The sequence below is a fragment of the Pezoporus wallicus genome, unplaced genomic scaffold (assembly GCF_028554395.1).
Source record: "Pezoporus wallicus isolate ANWC-B61680 ecotype Strahan unplaced genomic scaffold, APGP_CSIRO_Pwel_v1 contig_3487, whole genome shotgun sequence".
Taxonomy (NCBI): Eukaryota; Metazoa; Chordata; class Aves; order Psittaciformes; family Psittacidae; genus Pezoporus; species Pezoporus wallicus.
In genome coordinates this window covers 1,316,530-1,339,469 of record NW_026636018.1, presented here as the reverse complement: position 1 = coordinate 1,339,469, position 22,940 = coordinate 1,316,530, and the positions used below count along the sequence as shown (strand labels likewise).

General features: G+C 36.9%; 1 protein-coding gene across 1 annotated transcript; it reads left to right on the top strand.

Annotated features, from left to right (window-relative positions):
- The first annotated feature begins 654 nt into the window (after positions 1-654).
- GHRHR (growth hormone releasing hormone receptor) lies at positions 655-21,070 on the top strand. Its single transcript, XM_057398942.1, has 13 exons — positions 655-711; positions 5,585-5,690; positions 6,292-6,399; positions 7,600-7,700; positions 9,564-9,661; positions 11,338-11,470; positions 12,322-12,475; positions 13,746-13,806; positions 13,910-13,979; positions 15,506-15,597; positions 16,306-16,435; positions 17,996-18,037; positions 20,595-21,070. The coding sequence occupies exons 1-13, from the start codon at positions 655-657 to the stop codon at positions 20,715-20,717; spliced, it is 1,275 nt and encodes a 424-aa protein (XP_057254925.1). The 3' UTR covers positions 20,718-21,070.
- The last annotated feature ends 1,870 nt before the right edge of the window (positions 21,071-22,940 follow it).

Genomic DNA, 22,940 nt, shown 5'->3' with positions numbered 1-22,940 from the left:
GAGAAGTTGACTAGTTCAGATTTAGACACTAAAGTATCAGAAGTCTGAAGCAAAGTAAGAATAGCTTGTGGATTTTGTCTGCAAAACAGTGTCCAGCAGGTACTGAGCAGAAATTATGTTCTCATGCTTGTGAGTAGGTTTTGATTCTGTATTTTAAATTATAGTCCCAACGTCATTATAAGCCATACAAACACACCCACAGAAGCCACACTATGAAATGTGTTTTATTAGAATAAATCGACATTAACATTAGCTGTTAGGAGAGGGTTTCTCTTGTGTCAACCACGTTGTTTTAATACAGGATTAACAACTTGTGGAGCTGTCCATTCCTCCTAAAATACTAATGTGTTGCAAAGAAAGAAACAGGAAGTTTCTTTGACAGGAGGGACAGAATTCCCATAATCTTGGGATTAATCACAAAATTCATCCAGTCCAGTATTTGAGCATGCAGCAAAGTAAAAAAATGGAAAGCAGGTTAAATACAGCTTAGAGAATTGTTAATATTTATTTCCCACTTAACAATACTGTTACGTCACTTCTGTGCCAAAAGAGAAATGCTTCAAATCAACAACTGACCGGACAAAGGGAAGTCAAAAGCAGGTGAAAGATGTTAAGAAAAGCTAAACAAATGAAATCTGACTCTTGCTTTGGAGCATGAAGTTTAGCGCTTTATACCACTGTGTTCTGTACACCCTGAATCTGGCAGTTCTTGTAAGTAATTGCATGAAAAAAAAAGCTTTTAATTTATTGTTTTTCAATAATTGTTAGTTTTCTTCTTGGAGCAGATGGTCAAAGATTTACTTTTTGCATGAGTCTCTCTTTATTTGCTTTGAATTCCCGTTAAACAAGGGAAGATGCTATGAAAAGTGTGAACAGCGGCAGAAGGGACACACACTGTAGGAATTAAATATCAATGCATTTCACTGCTTTCTTACCACATGCTCACTAAGGAGAAACAACATAATTGGCAGAATCCCTCCTTTTTGTGTCTAGGCTTTAAAAGATAAGGACAAAGAAGAAAACAAGGAAAACTTATGTAAAAGCAACTGAGTTTTAAGAGTTTTCTTAGATTTCAGAGTAAGCAGTCTTATTAGTTACAATTTCAGCTGCCTTGTTTATAGCATTAATGTTATTTAATATGTGAGCAGCTGGGATGCTACAGGTAACAAAAGAGTTAAATGAGCAGGGGTACTTATGGCAGAATCAGAACTATCCAAATGCATTAAAAAGCATAGAGGTCTTGCTGATATTTTGCTTTGGACAAAGATTAGTAAACCAGCATTCAGGATCACACAGAGATCAGGAAAGGTCTGTGAAAAGTGGGGCAAGGATATTTGCTTTGCTTTTAAGAGTAATTCCATTTTGAGCATCTTCCTTTTGTGATCCCTTTGCTATATCGTTTCCTCTTGCTTGGGAGTCTTTTCGCTGAAGAAGCATTTAATGAGCACAGCAGCTTGGTTTTGTGGGTCAAGAGAAATAAAACACTGTGAAATGACTAAAAATACATTTTGCTGATGTGAAGCTATGATTCCTTTGTATCATCTGTGTGACAAACTCCACTTCCCTCCAGTGGAAGTTGATAAGTATAATTGCTCATAAGCAGAATATCAGGATCCAGTCCTAATAACTATATCACTGAAAGTCTCTGTGAGAACTTGAGCCATTTACTCAAGAGACATAGCACCTTCTATAAAATTGGATTGTTTATAACACGATTATGCACTCATCAAAACCATGTTTATGTGTAAATGTATAATAAAATTCTCCTGGAGTGTGTTACATATCTTTTTATAATAGAGGATAGGTAAACAACTCTTATTTGAGTAGAAAATGGTGGGAAAACTGCCATCTGTTTTCATTGTTGGTATATCTTGGTAATACACTTTCCCTGGAAAAGCTGAACTTTTGGAGTAGCTTTAAATGCTAAAGAGGCTGACTTGTAGCTTCATAGATCATGATTTTTTTTCTGTCATTGCTTGTATGGTGCCTACGGTAATGTGAAAAGAATGGAAATATTAACTCATTCTGATGGGAGAAAATGGAGGAAGAGCATCATTCAGATTTTGCATGCCATTATGAAAACACTGAGAATAATTTAAAAAATAGAGGTTTACTTTCTTATGTGTGCATTTCATGTCCCTCTTTAGAGCCTGATGTGGAAGAGGGTTTTCTCTTGTTTTTGTTGCTGGTTATTTCTTTTTTATTATTATTTTTATCACATTAAGAAGCCTTTCAGGAGAGGCCCTCTGACAAGGGCTGATTTTTGGCATTTATGCTAATCCACAGCTCCATTTAATACATTAAATGATGGATACAACAACTGCAAATTCACATTCTGTTTGGAACATATCAGTGTTCATTTTAATTGCAATTTAGTTTTTCTCATTAGCAAGAAAATTTGTATATATTCAGGAGGACAACCTGGAATATCAGCTATGGGCCTCTCAAAAAGATTTTCTATTTTGGCTCCTGTTGTGCAGTTCCTATAATTTTTGCCCTTTTAAAATTTTACTGATGTGGCAAACAAAAAGATTTTATGGAGCTTCATTTCTTTATGGATCCTACAAACCAGAAACACTTGTTTTATTATCAGCTGAGCTACAAGGCAAATAGCTCTGGCATAATGATCTGTGCACAAACCTGCACAATATCAATAGCCGTAATAAGTGGTATTCTTCTAACTCAGTTCTGAAGCTCAAACTTAAAAGTAACCATGAATTTAACAGTCAGGGGAATCCTAATGAATTGAGTCTAAACCATAGCTCATTCCATGCAGAAACACATATAGAAAATAATTCAACTGATCTATGCACAAAAATGCTAGTTTCTCTCCATTATCCTTATGAAAGGAACCTGAGATGGCTAGATCAGATAATGATGTCTCTGTAGATGTAGCCACCAAAGGGAGCTAAATCACAGACTTTTATTCTTGTCTTAAAGAATGTCACATACCTCTATGCATTATTTGATGATTCCATAAATGAGCAGAAGGGAAAGAGGTAGAAAATGAGATTAAACAAGTAAGTCTATAGATGTTTTCAGAGTAAGTTGGAACCTGATTATACACCTTGTTTGGGAATACTATTCAGAACTGTTTGGAAAAAGTAAGAGTCTGCTAGATGTGGTCAAATACTCTAGGGGGCTGAATATCTCTAGAACACAGCCTAGGAGTAGAATAAATCTTTTTTAGTTTATTTTTCCTGAGTTTCTGTCATAGCAGATCTTTCACTCAGTGTTTATTCAAGCAGCAGTCAGTTCTGACTTGAATATAAACTGTGAGAGGATCTCTTAAGGTCAGGCCTTCTTGAGGGAAGAGGTAATAATTTAAATACTTGCCACTTGATCAGTTTCATATTTTCATTTGTGATGCATGTGGTAAAGTGTCTTCACAATTCTGGAGACTTAGAAAGAAAAAGAAAAAAGGGTTTCCTGGACTGGTGAATAAGCCAAACAAGCTTTGCTCTTGCCATGAACATTTCAGTAAGCAAAGAGAGTTTTCATAGGCATAACCTAGTCATTTTTTTGCCAGGAGAAATGATTTAGGACTGTACAAATGGGTACATTTCCTGCCTACTGAGGTTTTTCTGGGCACAGTTTGCTGAACCAAGGGCATGTTGTAAAATATTTTTTCAGTAAACTGGTTGACTGGTTTTTCTACTGACTAATAAAGCTATTTTTTGCAAGAGCTACCATACATGATAGGTAGTGAGCTTTTCAGCATAGATGAATTTCATTGTTCAGGGTGAGTATAAGAGAGAATATGTTTGCATCAGAAGAGATATCAAGGTGTCGATGACATTCAAAACAGATGCTAATATTCTGTCATCCTGTCTACAATTGCACATCTTAGCAGAGTTTTTGGGCTCCCTTTACTACCTGCTTTTACTGATTGGGGCTGACATCACTGAGGCACTCCAAACAGCAGATCTCCATCTCCTGGGGTTGAGGCAGTGACTGGCCCCTGTTGTATCCATTCATAGTTATCTTCCTCTCAGACACCAAACTTCGTTCAGCCTTGATCATGGGAACCTCCTTTTCATGAGCATGGGAACCTCCTTTTCATTGCTGCCTTAAACTGCAAACTGACTGTCTGTAAGTTTGGCAGAAAAAACATCCTCCTAAAAGTGTATTAAATGGGATGCAGACTATGTCCTTGAAGGGCACACATGCGGATACATGCCATTTTCAAGTGCGAGGGTCCAAGCCCCATAAGGCTGTACAATTAATCCTGTATTCCCCAGAAGCCTGAGAGCCTCAATTTTTTAGACAATATGCAGTCCAAATGCTCTGCAGACCAACATGAAATATGGACATCAACATGTAGGGGAAACACCAGCTTATTGGAAAGGATAAAATCTGCCCTATGAATAAACTGAAAGACAGATACTTATTTTTCAAATTCCCTGAATATTAATCTTACCTAGGTGGAATGAAACTGAGCCATATACTAACCACCTGTTCACAATGCAAGTCTCATCCTGAGTTTATTTTCTGCTGTGTGTATCTATGTCTCTATATCCATATTCACACATACAGAGCACACTGGCAACAATGGCCAGGGTGTAGAGCTAAGATGAGAGTGCGTCTGATGACAACTGGCCTTCTGGGACTGGGGACAATGGCTATGGTTGTACAAAGCATATATTGCTTCCTTTGTGAAGAAAATATAGTGGGTACAAAAAGATAGTGCATAGCGGGTACATCAGTTGTGGTGTGCATCAGCCCACTGCGGAATTTGTTCTTTAGTCAAAGTACTTTGGTGGCCAAGATACTCTGGATGCCTCCTAATTCTATTGTGGTGTCCATCTAAGCATGAGTCTGAATAAGGACTAAAGCAACTAAAAGGTTCTTACTGTTAAAACACTGAGTGCCAATTTTTTTCTTTATACCAGCACACCAAACCAACAAAAGCTTTGGTGGAGAGGTTTCTTCCAAAGGAAGGAATTTTGCTTCCCACCCTGTGTAAAGAAAAACAGATGGCAGAAGGGAGAGAACAGGTTCCCTCCTTTTGGGATGAAGAGCTCATTTAGAAGACAATTTTGCAGTAATTGTGTGTGGTTTCAAGATATTTCTTCAAAGGTTGGAAGGGGCATGTCTATGCTGAGGACCAGGTGGGCTCTGCAGTATGCCCTGAAGTGCCAGGCTCTTCACTGTTAAGAAAAGGAGCCTCCCTAAGTGCATACTGTCTCCCTGGGCCCAGATGTATCAGGGCTAAAGTTAGGGTGCAAACAAATCCTGCACTCAAATCCAGGTCCTAGCAAATATTCGTTTTCTTATAACATAGCCAGAAAATCTTATAAACTTCCAAGTACGGAGCTGTAGCTGCCATCTTCTGACAGCTATACTACCAAATAATTTACTCTGATGTAAAGTAGAACAGCTCAACTACCTTTGACAGGGCTCAGCTGGGTTCATCTGCAAAACCATTGCAATCTATGCAGAGACAGTGTCACCTTTTGACTGCTGAACTCAAAGCTAGTGTTCTATGTCCTTAACACAGCCCTGTTACTTGCAAAATTTGGTCCAGAGTTAAAGGCTCGACCCAACCCCTTCTTTTAATCATCTGAAACTCCTCTCCCTGTAGGTTGCTGGGAATGTCCACCCAGAATGTGATTTTATGACAGAGCTGAAGAAAAAGGAGGCTGAATGTCTAGAGGACCCAGAAGAGCATGGAAATGCAACACCAGCAGGTATCCATGCGTGAGAGAATAAAAGACAGAGAGAAACAACACCTTACCAGAGTCAGAAGACAACCATGCTGCCAATGTGCATGCCCAAGTGTTTTACTTCTTGTCCCACATCCTTGTTCTCTGATCAGCTTTCTTCCATCTACTCCCAGGCATCATTCACTTTCAAATCTTTTTTTCAAAATCAAAAATGGATGGTCAATCCATCTGAGTGAATCCTTGCACCCTTGTCCTATTCCTTCCCCAACTGAATGATATCATGGCATCACATTTGCTCTGTGAGGGCAAGTGGATCTTTAAAAATAGTGTAACCCCTTAACAAATACTGTCATGTGGCCTTTCTTCCACCAACTTTTGTCCCACAGTACATTTCCACTTGTTGCATTATGTCTGAAAACCCACCACATTCTTACACAAGGGATCTAACTAAAGCAAATTAAATAGTCCTCTGGAGGTGTTTGTTTCTCAATATAGAATAAAAATTGGGACTAAATTATTTTTATAAAATATGTAAGGGGTGGAATGTCAAAGTCTAAAAAGGTTTGGGTTTTTATTGTACTCAACTATAATTATGCTTGAAAATAAATTTTGCTTTCTACCTGAGGTTGCAAGAGAGCTTGGGACAAATTACTGTGCTGGCCAGAGGCAGATACTGGAGACACTCTTGCCTTACCATGTCCAAACATCCTTTTTCACTTCATGAAGGAGCCAGGTGATGTACTATCATGGTTGTATTCCTAATATTGTGTTGCATGCCTGGCAAAAACATTTCTAAAATGGTGGATGAAGGCAGAGAATTACAAGTTACTGCTCTCCATTTGGATCAGAACATTACTGCAAAGATTTCAGTAGGATCTGAAGGAGCTTATCAGTTCTTTTCATATTTTAACTGTATACATAACTGAATATAATCATAGTCTGTGATGAGGTAGTGAGCCAAAGAACACTGAAATCAATACAGTGATTTCTATTGGTTTCCATAGACTTTATGATCAGCTTGTTGCATGAGTTCTTCACAGGTCTTGTATGGTGGTAGTTTAAGTCAGAACATAAGCATAGGGCTTTATGAAATTTGTTCTCTGATTAGGGTGGAATGAAATTAAAGGCAGAAGAAAGAATAATGTGATTGTTCTTTAAAACCAACAAGATACAAATTTTGTCATTGAAATAGCATATGTATTAGGTCAAATGCAAGACTGCAAACTAATGCTGTTGTGACTGCTTACTGTCTGGGTGAATATGGCTAGGAACAAACTGAAAGCCCATAAGGAGGAAACCATCTTCCAGGAAAGACCTAGATTTGGCAGTTCCACAAGAAAAAAAAACTGCAAAGCCCAACCTATGCCTCACCCAACACATGCTAGTTATAAAAGAAGGATAAGGAAAATCCTTTTCATCTGTGCAGATTCATTTCCTGCCCTGAGATTCTTTGACTTACCCTGCCTCTGACTCATTAATCTTTTTATGGAAACATGCTATCCTCATAGAACAAACTGCTTATTCCAGCCCCTCATCTGCAAAGAAAGGGTAAGCCCCAAGGAAGGTGGGAGTGAGAAAGGATACATTAGAGGGTGAGTGCTGAAAAAAGCAGAATTCTGATGGAGCAGTGCTTCCCAATCTTCTTCACTAGATATCCTTGCGTCTGATGTGATTTCTTCTTCATTCCTTCCAACTTCTACCTCTGCTACCCCATTTCCCTCTTCTTCCCATTGCTTGTCTCTAGATAAATTAAATAAATTCCTTTCTGACCTGGATGTACACATGCAAAATGCCCTATCAGCTCAGTGAGATACTAATGGAGATGATCCTTTCCTCCTGGTATAACCTTCATAAGAGCAAAAGATATTCTCACATTTTTTATTTTCTGTGTTATGAGGCTCTTCGTCAGAAAAAATAAGTGTTTTTGTTTCAGCTGGGATAGTAAAAAGGAACTGCACAAAGAAAGGCTGGTCTGACCCATTCCCTCCCTATCATATTGCTTGTCCAGTAGAAGATGAGATTCCACTTGACGAAGTAAGTTTAATTAAATAAATATATGTGAATGGTATGCTGATGTTAAAGGATTCCTTTCTATTCCTGAAGACCACTGCAGAGGGAAATTTAGCTGAAGCTGAAATTTCTTATCAAGTGTGGAATGCAATTATAATTTTTCTCTAGTTACTTTTTTTTTGAGAATTACTAAGGATGTTTTATTATTCAGGAGTACTACTGTAAAAAAATAAAGCCAGCTGCAAATCCCATGCCATCATGCAGTACTGTTGAACTTGCTTGCAGCTATAACAGCTAGAGATATATCACAAAACAAAAATATGAATTCAGACATTTCGATATTATCAGTCAGCAAGACGATTTTGTGGCATCACAACATCAGTACAGCAAAGGTGCTGTTATAACACCACTATTTCAGAAATATCTCAGGATGAAAGCAATTTCTGGTTTCTCATCCTGCCTAGCATAAAATATCTAATTCAACAAGTGAAAAAAAAACTACATCTCTGTAATGCATTCAGAATTTGACATATTTCTTCAGCTAGGTTTGCACAATTGTTGATATTTAGAGGTTATATGTACAGGGAAATATTGTGCTTGATCTCTCATATTGTATAGATGTACTTAGCTTCCTGTAACTCCTCTTCCAGAGAAAAGAAGAGACTAGGGCTAGTCAGAAATGCACACAACGCGAAGGTAGGATCCTCAGCGCCAAAGGACTTGCTCTGTTAAACCAGACCTATCGACCTGCACTTGTAAAGGCAGGTGTGGTGATAGAACCTTTTTGTTGCTGGCAGAAAGTGGTAAGGTCTCATTTTACAATGAGTTGTATTGTCTTCTGTGAGTGCTTGTCTGCATTCATTAACTAGAAAAGAAACAAATAAGAAGGAACAGGTTTGTGTTAACAATTAAACAGTACAGTTCTGTGGCCATGCTCTCATACAGCTTGTTTTACTATAAACTCATCTGCTCATACTTGGGCAGAAAACTTTTAAGCACCTAAAATGAATAAATCCTACATAATATCAAGACTTATAATGCCTTAAGTTGTACTTATGGCTCAAAATAAGTATCTGCCCTTCCCCACAGGGAACTGTACCAACACACTGCATAGCTGCGCAGATCTTGGGATACAAAAACATTGAAACAGGACCTAAGGGAGAGACCATGTTAGGTTTAAGGGAAAGATTTGCAGCCTAAAGCTTATTCCTTCTATTTTCTTCTTCATGTGTGATAATTGAAGTCAGTTTATTTTCACTCAGAGATCATGTCTGGTAGAGGTGCCATTTAAATTGAAGCAGATTTTGATTGACATTCTGACTGAGTAACAATTGAGTTTGGCAGCAAGAAAAAAGAGGGGAAAAAAAGACCAACACCATGAAAAAACACAGCTAACAGCACATACACACACACACAAAAAAGCAAAGGAATAATAAATGGCAAAAGAGTAAGTAAGGAAGCAGATTGAAGAAATTTGGAGACACATAAGGAAAGGCTGAAAGAATTCTGTATTCATCATGCAGACAGCTGCCAGAAGGATCGTCCTGTTGTTGCTGTGGAGAAAACATGGTATAAAATGCAGTGCTTATAAAAATGCATAAGAGTTTTTACAATGTCTTCTTTCTTTCTTTATGGTTTTGTGAATGAGCTTCAAACCACCCTGATTAATACATGTTTCTTTACCAGACTAGTCTATGGGATGGGTCTTCAGAAAAGGAACAATGAGTAATTTCAGTTGAATTGTGCTGTGGGGTTAAAGGGGAAAAAAAAGGGGAGTCAGGGATGTGAGCAGATTGGAAGCACTGAACAAAGCAAAACTACCAGAACCTGTGAAACAGCTGTCATTTAGCAGCAAGCTGTGTGACAAATAATTCTATTCTTTTATAGAAATCCTACTTTTCTACTATAAAGATCATCTACACTGTAGGGTACAGTGTATCGCTCACCTCGCTCATTATTGCCGTGACAGTTCTTATTGCATTCAGGTATGTAAGGTTATTCTCTAACCTAGGTTCCTTTAACAGTTCTTAGTATCTTGGGCTGTGCGAGACAGCATGGGATATAACAAAGTAATATTTATAGATATTCAGAAGAATAAAAATAAAATATTCTGTCCACATTGATTCAATAATATTGAGGCTAGAAACAAAAAATTACCAGGCATAAGAAGAAGAACTGGGAAATAAACCCTGACTGTCTATTGGCAACTCAGTTCAATACTAAATAAGCAGTAGTTCTTTTTTTCTTGCTTTAGTGGAATAAATGTTTTACAAAACTATGCATGTTTGCTTTTTATGGCTTCAGTGAATTTTATATTAAGAAGAAGAATATACACAAATAACTTGATTCTGAATAAATGTTCCTCCAGCCCTGCATACACTGAAACATTTACAACCAAAGGCATATTTTGAAAGTTAGGCACTCTACATTTGGAAAGATTTCTTTCCAGCTACTAGATATTTTCAGATATAATTTCGGTTGTCTTGAGTAAAACAAATCTATTATTTTCTCATTTAATGTATACTTGTTATTTACTGACATATAGGATTGATTTTATTAATCTATGTTTATTTCTTGTATATCCTCAAGACAAAAAAGAACAGTGTTTGTATTATGCTGTGAGAGTCATGTTTCTCTGGGGAAAGTTTCTTGACCTCTGCTGGCTCCTAGTTCGTGTCTGGAAGGCAACAGATATGTTTATTGACATCCATTCTGACCTCAGGGAAACAAACCAGCCTAAACGAGGGGAAAGAAAGAAACAATGGGCATAAAGAGACTTATCAATAGGGAGGAAAAAGTTATAGTTAACAATGGGATTGGCATTTGAATTCAGTAATAAAATTCTGCACACTCAAAGTGAGCTTTAAGATTAGGTGATTACTGAGATCACTGGATCTGGATGCAATTTAGCTTTTAAGGGAACTCTTTGCTTATGAGGTAAAATCTTCAGGTTCAAAGGAAAATATACAGTTGATGCTTTATAACTCCTCCAAAAGCTTGTATTTAATAACAGTAAAAAATTAATCTGACTGAATTGAGAATTTAAAGTAGATGTGACAAATTGTTTTAAAGCTCTCATCTGCATTCATTTAATTTGTAAGAGTAACTCTGGAGAACTTAGGAAGAATTTTTTTATTTCTGAATATAAGGCTGTCTACACAGGGGTTTAATGCAGTTTAACTCACCCACAGCATAAGGTATAGAAAATCTTGCTAAGTTTTACTCTGTTCATTGAGAAAACTGTTTAGTTAGTTTGGGATATCTCTGCATGTTTGTACTTGGGAGTGGTTTAGAAATAGTCAGAACTGTAGCAGTAAAGACCATTCCTCAAATTCAGGTTTCTCTTGGCCCAAAATCAATGCCAACCAGAGGCCTGGCTCAGGGATACGAAACACTAAAACTGAGATTCCTGGAATTTGGTAGCATCACCAGGTCACCACCTAATAGCGAAGGTGGTTAAGGTGTGAGACTGTGAGTGAATTGCTTTACATGAGGAAGGTTTCTAACACGTCCTGCCTGCAAAGACAGCTTAGTGGATGAACGTGTACTTTCTATACATACTTGCAAGTAACTGAGATTAAACAAGAGCTTGTTGCATATTTTAATTACTGCCAGCACAAGTCAGTTAATTGCCTCAGAAGGACCTCTCCTTTTCTTGCAGGAGGCTTCGCTGTCCCAGAAATTATATCCATGTACAGCTCTTTTTTACTTTTATCTTGAAAGCTATTGCCATCTTCATTAAGGATGCTGTCCTTTTCCAAGAGGAAGACATTGATCATTGCAGCTTCTCTACAGTAAGCATATGAAAAGCAGGATACTGTGGTACTTGATGTTTTTGCATATGGTCTATACATGGTTTCACTTTTCATGGCTTTTTCTACTTACCTTTTTTTTCCCCTAACCAGATAATGAAAATAATATATTTCTTTTATTCAGTATGTTTTACCTCCATAAGTAAGTGCGTACCTCATGTCTTTCATTTTTGAATGCATCGATTTGTAATCCTGTAGTTCTCTACATCAGACATAGATTTTGCCATAGAAAAAAGTAGTATCCTTACACTGTTACAGTTCCATAATTTAAAGATTAAAATTGGCTATCTGAGTACCTCATAGCACAAGTTTTAAGAGATGATGCTTCTGGAAATGTTTGATTTCATGTTCTGAATAAAAACTCTGAATTATAAACTGAAAAACATGCAAGGTACTAGGCTATCGATTTAGCTTTGATCCAGCCACAAATACTGGCAATATAGCAATGGTTTTCAGACAAAGGTTTATGGGATGATTATTCTACATTCACAAAAATTTAGAACCGAGCGTTAAGTAAGAAAGTGAGTCCTTGAACATTTGTTGAAGGCCCACGGAGCATTTGTCTCTAGTCACATAAGGTACACTGGAGGCAGTACATTCATGGGAGAAATCACATGCTATATTTCTAACATAGAGACACAAAGCAAAATGGAGATTCATAGGTATTATTATGGTTAAAGCCTTACTTTTCAGAAAATCATTTTACATTTTAAGCTCTCCCTTTAAACATGCATGTAATTGTGTATATCTCAGCCAAAATTACAGATGACTACTACAAATCAAGCGCACATATCCACAAGTAACGCTTTTATTATAAATTTCCTGTTCCTTAGACTGAATGCAAGATCTCAGTTGTTTTCTGTCACTACTTCATGATGACCAATTTCATGTGGCTGCTAGTAGAGGCTCTTTACCTAAACTGTCTACTACTCTCATCCCTTTCTCATGGAAGAAGATATTTTTGGTGGCTTGTTCTCTTTGGTTGGGGTAAGTAAAACTTTTACATGAGATTAATAAAAGGCAAGATGTTAAACAAGGTTCTCATTAAAAATACTGGATGTGGAATCTAATCTGCCCAACTGAAGTGCCTACTTTGGCCATTACTTTGTCTTTATTTTTACATGTGTACTAGTGAGGAGCAATCAAGATTTTTAAAGTATGGCATTAAAGTTCCTATGAGATAAGTGGAAAATTAAGTACACTTGAGAACCCAAGAGGGTGATCCAGTCCACTTAAACTTCTCCAGTTGAAAGCACAGGTATCTAAGGAGCTTTCACAAACACCAGTTAGGAACACATTGTACCTATTCATGCAAAGTGTAGTTACACAGTCTTCCTGCGAGAATGGGTCCCTCTGGAGTCATAGCAGGCATTTGTATGGTCTTAATATTGTTATAGCCCATTTTTTGCATTGGGCAATTTTATGAATAAAGGAGATCTATCCACCTAATAGCAGTGCAAGTAAGACACAGCAACATTCCCACTCCTTTTTGTTGTAGCCTGCAATAAATCTAATTGTTTGGTGACTTAGAAATCAGAAACTTAAGTGGCTTCCCACACAGAGTTGCTGTGTCAATCTAAAAACAGAAAACATGGCAGGTGAATGCATTTGCCAAGGGGATTTTTTTGCTCAGTTCAGGAAGGCAATCATGCATTTTACCACCAAAGGCTAAGGTAGGCCTGGCAAATAAGGAAACTGAATCATTTTGGGTATTTTAGGGAGACCTCAAGTGACATTTGAAGAAGGGTTAAGGTGGACTGCTTTGTATTCTGTGTTTGTAAAGTACTAATATTACTATTATTTTAAGATTTGGTAAATAATATTCCTCAATGTTTTGTCATGCAAAAAGCACCTTTATTAAATAAACCCAGGGTTTAATGTGCATGCAAGTGCTAACTTCATGTGAAATCATACAGATGAATTGTGTTCATGTTAATAAGAGGTTGTAAATTCAAGCCTCTGGCAGAAATACATCATGTACAAAGTGTCTTCTATGCCCTTTATATCTTCACAGTGATGCATGATCACCAAACAGTTAGCGTTGTAACTTGTTTCATTCCATCATGGGTATTAGGAGATTTCTTTCTAGTTTTGTACTATAAGTTTAAAGTAATTCCCATTACATGAACAGGCCACAAAAGGCAATTCCAGTTCAGAAAAAGAATTACCTATCTCATCACAGCAGAATTTCAGTGGAAAAGATTTGGATTGTTTGATAAAACTAGACAATCACAGGTTTTGTTTAAATGTCTGTCAGGTTTTCCAATGCTTTTCACCCTTATATGGATATTAGCAAAATTCTACTTTGAAGACACAGAGTAAGTCATTGTTTCCTACATTATTCTATACTCGAGTTATATTTCTAATTTATCTCAGTGATTGAATGCACACCTTTTTCTAAACCTATTGTTGTTTTCTCAGATGCTGGGATATTAATCAAGGGTCTCCTTACTGGTGGTTAATCAAAGGACCCATTGTAATTTCTGTTGGGGTAGGTACTTCTGAGTTTGCCAACATTAATTAGAAGAAAAAAAAACTTTAAAATCTGGTTAGTGTTTCTGAAGTGTTGTTTAAAACAAGGAAAAGGAATGGTAAAATTTCTACTGTAAACTTGTCTATGTCCAATGCAAACTAAAAAGAGGCAGAGAACTGACAACCCCACAAAACAATATCCTACAAAAAAATTTAAATTTTCATAGAATTGTTACTATGGTTGAAATCAACCATGAATTTTAATATGAAACTTTCAAAGTCAGTAAGTTTCTATTCTTTCTATAGGTGGTAACAATGATAATAACTCTTGAGCCTGACGTTTATTGAGTAAGCTAATGAGCTTTAAATGATTATCATGTATGATTACTTCCACATGTCTTTAAACCCAAGCAGTGTTTAAGGAAGCAGGTAATGGATGATCTTAAGGCCATCTATTAAAAGCTCAATTTAATTGGAGGACAGATGCATACAAATAAGGAATATATACACAAACAAGGTAAATGGAGAATCTCAAGTCGAACTCTGGTCATAGTGTGCCATATTTCAATAAAATATTATATTTCCTTCTATTACCATTATTTTTTCACTACTAGTGCTCATCTGACATCCACATGTGAAGAGATTCAGGGGGTTGCAGTGATGATTTTTCTGCTGGAGTGTACTTGAGGCACCACTGCTGGATAAAATGAGATTGGACTTTCTGGTAAAATGCGGACATTGTTAGGCAAAACTAAGATTCAGGATCAGCTAAGAAGAGCTGATGTGTACAGACACACAAAAATGCATGGGGAGAAACTCTCTAATTGTGGAAAACTGAGCAGTTTCACAGACTTTAGTAAAGCCGTGCCAAATTGCAGTTGTAGAAAATTTGCAAGTTAGGATAAACCCTACCTAGCTTTGGAGCTAAGCTAATGCTCCTCAGTTTTCTTTAGAGTCAATAAAGAGAAATATGCACTCTTGGTATGTGATTTGTCTGACTTATAATAGATGCTGCCTTCAGAGGAGGTGATTCATCCTAAACCCCACCCGGGGCTGCATTGACTCTGCTGGCTGACTCTCCATTGACTACAGAGGGAGAACAGGGTGACCAGCTCAGATGCAGGCATCTCGTTGTACATACCTATATTTAGTCAGATGAATTCTATTAATAATATCTAAAGATACTACCCAGAATTAAATAGTCATCTCAAAAGAGATTCAAAATTATATGAACTACAGAAAATTAAAAAATCACAAAAGCTATTGACAAAAATAATTTCCTTAACAAAGTCGAATTCTCAAGTTTTCATCTTCAGCTGTTTCTCTAAGAAGGAATGCAAACTATTCAGATGTTTGAATGCTTTCAACAGAAATTATATTGATAATTTTACACTGATTTCATTGAAACTGCTCGAATTGCATAATAACTGAAATTAAACACCCAGAATTTTGTTGCAAAGTTTTACATTGGAAAGTAATCTTTTATTTTCTTTCTCTCTTTCTTTTTTTCTTTTTCTTTTTTTTTTCCCAAAATATTGTGAACAGGTCAATTTTGTCCTATTTATTAACATCATCAGAATTTTGCTGAAAAAACTAGACCCTAGACAAATCAACTTCAATAACTCTTCTCAGTACAGGTAGTGTATGGAAGAATAATTAAAAAACTCAATTATTTTAATAATAAAAGCTTATATAATCTTTTCTAAACAGAGAAGCACTTGTGCAGTGCCAAAGGCTTAGTTTGGCTAGCATTAAATTTTAGAAATTTCCAATCTTATCCCATTCCCAAGAAAACTATTCAAAGGATGAAATTCATCTTACTTAATATTTGCCATCTAAACATGATGTGTTCAGATATCTACCTTCCAATTACAGTTAATGGGGACACTAGGAAACCAATCACTGAATCTATGTTAGACCTCTGATGTAGGGCAGGATAAATTACCCTCTGTAGATCTCCTTTCCTGTACTTGGACTATAAATGGAGGCTGCATTATTTGTAACTAGTTACAAATAAACATCAGATTTTCAGTGGAATTGATAAGTCAACAAAAGTTCTAGTTCTTTGTGATTTCCTGAATAATAATCTCAGACAGACAGAATGCCAAAATACCATAAAAAAAGCCATGAACATGGTATAGCCAATAAAGCAATGAGCACCAGAAATCTATTTCTAGCTCATTTCTCATTATGCTTTCTGCCCGGCACTATATTTCCAAGAGATATGAACTTGTAAATATTCAGTTCCTCTTTTTAGCTTCTCCTCATTACTGTGGCATATCACATGCCTCATTTTTTACTCAGGGAAATAATATTACCTTACTTCTTCTCGTGTCCTAAGCTAGACGTCTCTCAAGGTCAACTCTGCTTCTAATTCCATTATTTGGAACCCATTATATTGTCTTCAACTTTCTTCCGGAATACACCAGCCCGGGGGTTCGGCTTTACTTAGAGCTCTGCATTGGATCTTTTCAGGTAAAATGACTTCAGAGACTTCCTTAGTAGATTTTCTAAGTTAATCTTGTAATACTAGTGTCCACATGACAACTAGTATTACACAAAAATATACTGGATCCTGAAGCTAGTGTCTCCTTACAGATTTAGCAGTTCTTTGCTGAGTTATGATATCTGAAGATGTGACCTATGTTTTAGCTAGCTGTAAGCTAGAATATATATTTACAAATTTTTCAAATACAAGGCCAAGTCTTTCAGATGCATGTGTAAATTGGGTGATGGGTCATAGTCGAGCACGTAAAACCTTCTTTGCTACCAGTGACAATCCACATAACTTCTCTGACTTCACTAATAAGATCAGGATGATTTGGTCTGGTGTTAAACTATCCAGGGGCAACAGAAGCTGTAAGTACAGCCTCCTTGCTAATTCTTTGTCAATGAGTAAATTGATAGGCAAACATATGAAAATCAAATAGTACCTGGTATGCACATCAACGCCATACAAACCACTGCCCCTAGGAATGCCCCAAGAGTTTTCCTTCTGGGTAACAAAAATTGGTGTACTTTTAATGCCCCCAACTGGTATGAGTTGGCACACAGAGCATGGACAACTTGAGGAGCTAGGTGCCATCTAGAACAGCTACTGGGGCTGCTCTGACAGACCCTCCAGGTGGCTGTGCTACCTGAGTTATGAGGAAGGCATCACTCAGTTGCCCCTTGCTTTCCTCCCTTTCCCTGTGCTTACCTCAGTCTTCAAGAAGCAGCTGTGGACAATCCTACCAAACTTCAAAGAAGCATACCTCCCTCTGAATGGTTGGATGGCATCATTTGCCAGAATTCATTACCAAAAATCCAGCAGTTATGCTGGTATCATCTTCTTGAGGATTTAATCCATTTTGTCAGTCCTGCCCTGAACATCTCAACCCTGACCCTCTGTACCTGGAGCTGGCCTTCATTTTGTTAATTAGCATTGTATGAAATAAGTTAACTGAATAAAAAGGTGAGGTGTCTAGCTGATATCTGATCACATAGGTCTATTGACCTCCTACAATTTTCCTGTGTTTATTTCAGTTCAAAATCTGAACAAAAGTATTCATTAGGCCATAATTTGATCTCATACTGCAAAGACACAGAAGTTGACTGAAAGCTGCATGAGCTCCATACATGGACCTCCTTATGGACTCTGTTTCCTTACTGATTTATACCATGTAGAGAATTAGCTCACAGTGTGTTTGGCCATAGAATGGACCATACTTTTGTAAGCATAATGTGGGAGAATGTCAATTGTCATGTTATCTGCTATTGTGAATTCATATCATCTTACTGATTTCAGTGAAATGCCACTAACTAGTTGATTATCTGGTTGAGCAGATTTACTGGAGATAAAGATGGAGCAGGTTTACTGGAGCAGATTTACTGGAGATAAAGAATTTTTCAGTTTATAACAAATTTATAACAATTCTCCAACATACAGTGATACTCATCATGAAGTCAGCTAGTGCAGGAGGCTTTTTAAACTGTGCTAATATTCAACATTTCTATGTTTTGTTTTTGGTTTTTTTTTTTTTTTTCTTTTTTCAGGGGTTTATTGTAGCAGTTCTTTACTGTTTCCTGAACCAAGAGGTAAGGATAAGGAAACTATATTCTTTACAATGTTGCTTTTCCTGGCAGATACATAGAGTTAATAATCAGTTTCATACAAGCAGATAATCAGATCTTTTAGTTCTTAGGATTGTCTGTTAACATGGGAATCAATGAAGATGAATTTAATTTCAATTATCTTCATGAGAATGAAGCCATCTAGCGGAGAAATGAGATTTTACTACTTTTCTATTCCATCAAGCATTTATTTTTAACATTATTTTAGCCTTTCTGCAGATTTCTGTACTATAGCAGGGCTTGGAAAACCCATGCCAGGTCCGGATCTGAAAGTACAAGCTGCTGCAGTGATGCAAAGAGAACTCTATTTATTAAAAGTCAATGATTAAATTGGAAAGAATTTAAATTTATGCTTATTGCTCAATATTGAAATATTAGTTATTATTTTTTTTAATATGCTCATGAAGCTTCCCAGTATTACTTCATGTTGATAAATCTGATTTAACATTTAGAATATGTAAGTCAGAATTTTACTGTTAATGGGACAGGAATGATTTAATTTAGCTTAGTCTCCAGATCCAGTTGTATAGTCTAGATGCTATGGTAAGAATGCACCTTAAATGAATTATATAAGAAAAAAACAGTTTATCCTCCATATTTTAGAATGGGTTGAAACCCTGAAATTTCCCTCTTTTCTGACTACAGGGTAGCTGAGATGGCTATTTTAGAGTATGACTGGGATTCAGTTTCAGGCTACACTGAAAGTCTGCTGGTTTCTACCTGCAGCTCCTAAAAAAGGAGAGTTCTGATTCATATATACCATTCTACAGGGCATCCCCTAGTGTCAAAGGTATGTTTAAGTTGTGAATCCTACCCCTGGTCATCACAGTCAGTGAAATTCAAATGACCAAGTGCAGTTGTTTCTGTTAGAGGTTGCTGACCCATTTTAGACTCCATGGGCTGTATTGGCTAAATCTCTATTTTCCAAGTTTAAAATCTAGGGCTGATTAAGGTTTCAAACAGTATTTAATTGTCTACTTGTGCCATGGTCCACATTTTACTTAATTTTTTCAGGAATTTCTGAAATACTAAAAAGAAATCATATTCAAATATAATAACCTTTCTTAGCCTTTTGGATTAGTTTATGGCTATTGAATTGTTGATGACTCTAATGATGCTTGTGTTCAGTTAATACTCCTGTTAGTCTATTAACAACACTAATCTCTCCTGATGGTAGACCACAGTTTTACTTACATTCAGCTTCACACCTCAGATATACAGCATTTCATATAGAAATTTCCTTCATATTAAGCATCTGGGAAGACACATTTCTAATAGGAATCAGATGTGAATGCAGATCTTAGGGCTTGCCTGGATCCACGGTGTGTTTCTGTGAACATGCCAATGAGTAGTATATCATAGCATAGTCATAGAATGGTTAGGGTTGGAAGGCACCTTAAGATCTTATAGTTCCACCCCCCCAAGCCATGGGCAGGGACACCTCACACTTGATCATGTCACCCAGGTTTCTGTCTAACCTGGCCTTGAACACTGCCAGGGATGGAGCATTTACCACTTCTTTGGAAAACCTGTTCCAGTTTATTTTATTTATATATATATATATATATATATATATATATGTATGAATATATATATCTGTCAACAACAGAAAGAAAATGTCTTCTGATTGCTAAGGGCTTTCCACTCACTGTCTTAAACACTATAGTATTATTTCTCAGCCACAAATTGGTGAATGTTGGTTAAGAAACTTGCAGATTATACTTTTCTAGAAGCAGGTGGAAACAAGACAAACATCCCTTAGCAACTGAGGAAGAGCAAGCAATGTGGAGTGAATGTGTTTAATTGTGTAAGCAATGTAAGTGAGAACATTACTAGAATACATTTTCAAGGGGATACTTAAAATAAATGGGAGAATATATAAAAAAATTCTGAGAAAATATTCTAGTGGTGGAGAAAATGCTTTACAGTGCTAGAGATAGAAATCTCAAACTCTTCCCATTTCTCAGAAGAAGATTGAGGTGATGTGACTATGCATAAATATATCAAAATGTAACTCCTTTGATGGAAGAAAGTTTCTTAGTGTTAATAGACTTTTCAGTTCAGCAGAGGAAGGGGAACTGAGGAAAACCAGGTAGAAATTGAAAACAGGTTTGTTAAAAATGGAAGTGAGACGTATTTAACTATGTGACAGGTTTAATAATTAACTTCAGTTTTGGGCCCATGGTCACTAAGATATCGTCAGACCCATATAAAGTATGTCCTTACTTCTTATAAGGAAGAATGGATTTTAATCCTTTCAATGTTGGAGGCTAAGTCTGAGCTAGCCACGCTTGATGTTTTCATCAGTGCAGAGGGATCGTCACGTTGAGACAGGTCAGATGAAGCATACTCTGGAGGATCCTACTTTTCTCTGCTAGCTAGAAAGAGAGCCCAATGGACTGAGATGTCTAAATTTTACCAATATTTTTTTTTTAGCCCCTGTTTTTGTCTTTCCTCTTTCCCATCAGTCTACTCCCAAGCAGTATTTGACCACAAAATCGCATTCCTCTTTCCTTTTGAGGTGCAAACGGAAATTGGACGGAGGTGGCATGGTAAGAAATATGGACTTATGCCAGTGTGGAGAAGGACAAGATGGACTGTGCCATCCAGTTCTGCAGTAAAAATGACCACGTCTGTGTGCTAAAGATGGCCTCAGGATCTGGAGTAATCACATATAAAAGCTTAATTAGGAAAAAAAGTAACCAACCAAACAAACCAAAAAACCCACCACACATAATAATTGCAGTTTATACTGAGCAAGTTGGAGGAAGGTCCCCTTCCACAGCAGTTTTTTCCACTAGGCAAGCATTTCAGTGACAGATTAAACACTGACTGGCCTTCTAAACAGCATCAATATACTACGCATCACAGCAAACACAAATATCAACTCTTCTTGGTTCACTTCCTGTACACTTTCACCGACGAACCATACATAATATAATGGCATAATGTGTCTAGAGAGTGGACACCAATAACACCCTATGATGACACCAGAGATGACCAGCCCCGATAACTGGAATTCAATCCTCATGCAACGGGAGATGGAGTCTACACAGCTTGTTCAAACTTTGTCCCTTGTTTTGATTCAGTAGAAATTCAAATAAGAAACCAAGTGCCCTGTTAAACAGCAGCACAATGACTAAGAAGTCCTCTGATATTGTCTTTTTTTATTGTCTCTTTAAAAGTTTCAAAGTTCACAATAAAACACAATGCAGTTCTATGTTCTAATGTTATTTCAGTAGCTGCATGTTAGAGAATTTCTGATACCAAAGTAGCAGTAAGTAGAAGTGTTGGGAAGGACAAGGCTCTGTAAAATAATAATTCAGGAATTACTGCCTTTTGCAAGTAAGTTAAAAAAAACCCAAAACTTTTGCACAGAAAGAGAATGAGACCCATGGGAGACGGAATAGGCCATTGTTAGGAATACTGCTAAGTACTTTCTTATGTGTGAATGTTTTTGCTCTCCAGTGCTGTAAAACATGCAGAAGCTTGAAAATAAACTCTAGTTCCCAGTGTTTGTATGTGAAGGCTTTTGTTTATTTGGTTTGCTTTTGTTTGCTTTTTCCCCAATGGTTGTTGTGATCTGCAGATTAACGGTTTGATAAACCTTTCTGATGGAAACATCTGGGCTTGGAAGGGGGTAAAGAAAGCTAAACTGAACCAAACAGTGAGGACCATTACACCAATACAGTTTCACCCTGCCTTTCTGGACATTTCAGATCCTATTAACAGAAATTATAACATAGAGAAGTGAACTTCCCTTCCTTTTTCTTTTGCTGTATCGAGGCAATTGCAGCTAACCTGAAGAAGTGGAAATTATGTCATCTAATTTTCATGTAAATGAGATGAAGGTCTCTATCAACTAGAGTGGAATCCAGAGTAATAGCTTAACTAATATATCTAAATTTGACTCATCTCTACTCATACATGCTTAGATAGGAAATTTCCTACAGCTGCTGCATTTCTGTTGTATAATTAGGGTTATTAATAATCTGTGAAGTGGCAAATTCACTCTGGAGACCATCATGCTCCGGAACTGGAAGATAAAAGAAGAAGCAATAAGAAAGAAATAATTTTCTTTTTCTTCTGTTGAACAGACCAACTGCACTGTAGGGGGAATACTTTTCTGTGGGATAGCTGAAACTGGAAACAGAACTGGCTAAAATCAGAAGACGTGACTCTCATTACTATATCAATAACAGTTATGACTAGGCATGATGTGGATATTAAGGTCGCATTACATTTTTAGCAAATTCAATCTTGAATATAAAGTATTAAGCACAATTTAAAAACTTAATTCAGTTTTTCAGGAAGTGAATTGCATTGAATTCAGATATTTTTTACTGAGCTCAACGCTAACGTGACAGCACGTGCACACTTATTGCATAAGATCATGTTTCTGCAAATTCTTGCCTGCCACATGCAAAGTTTGATAAAACAAGTATGAAAAGTGTGAGTAACAGAAACTCCTTAACCTTTGAAGAATAAATTTTGCTAAGTATGATTTACTTTCGCTTGGAGTGGGGCCAAAGCAATGGAAAACTGACCTGATGGTAAAGAATCATTCCCAGGGTGTGCAAATTGCTAAATGGTTTGCACCGCAATAAGTCAAGACAGAAGTAAAATACAGCTTCCATGTGTGACAGCAGTGATTCTCTGTGATCAGGACAAACAACTAGAATGGCACCTTCAAATTATGAGTAGAATTCGCCTCTAGCTGTTGTAGGTAAACAAGGTTAGGAAATTATGAAAGGGTGAGACAGTGCCTTCCCTGTTCTTCCCAAGCACAAGATTTATTTTCATAGCTCATATTGATTTCCAGCCAGATAAAGTTCCTTTATCCAATGGACTGTATCTTCATGAGTGC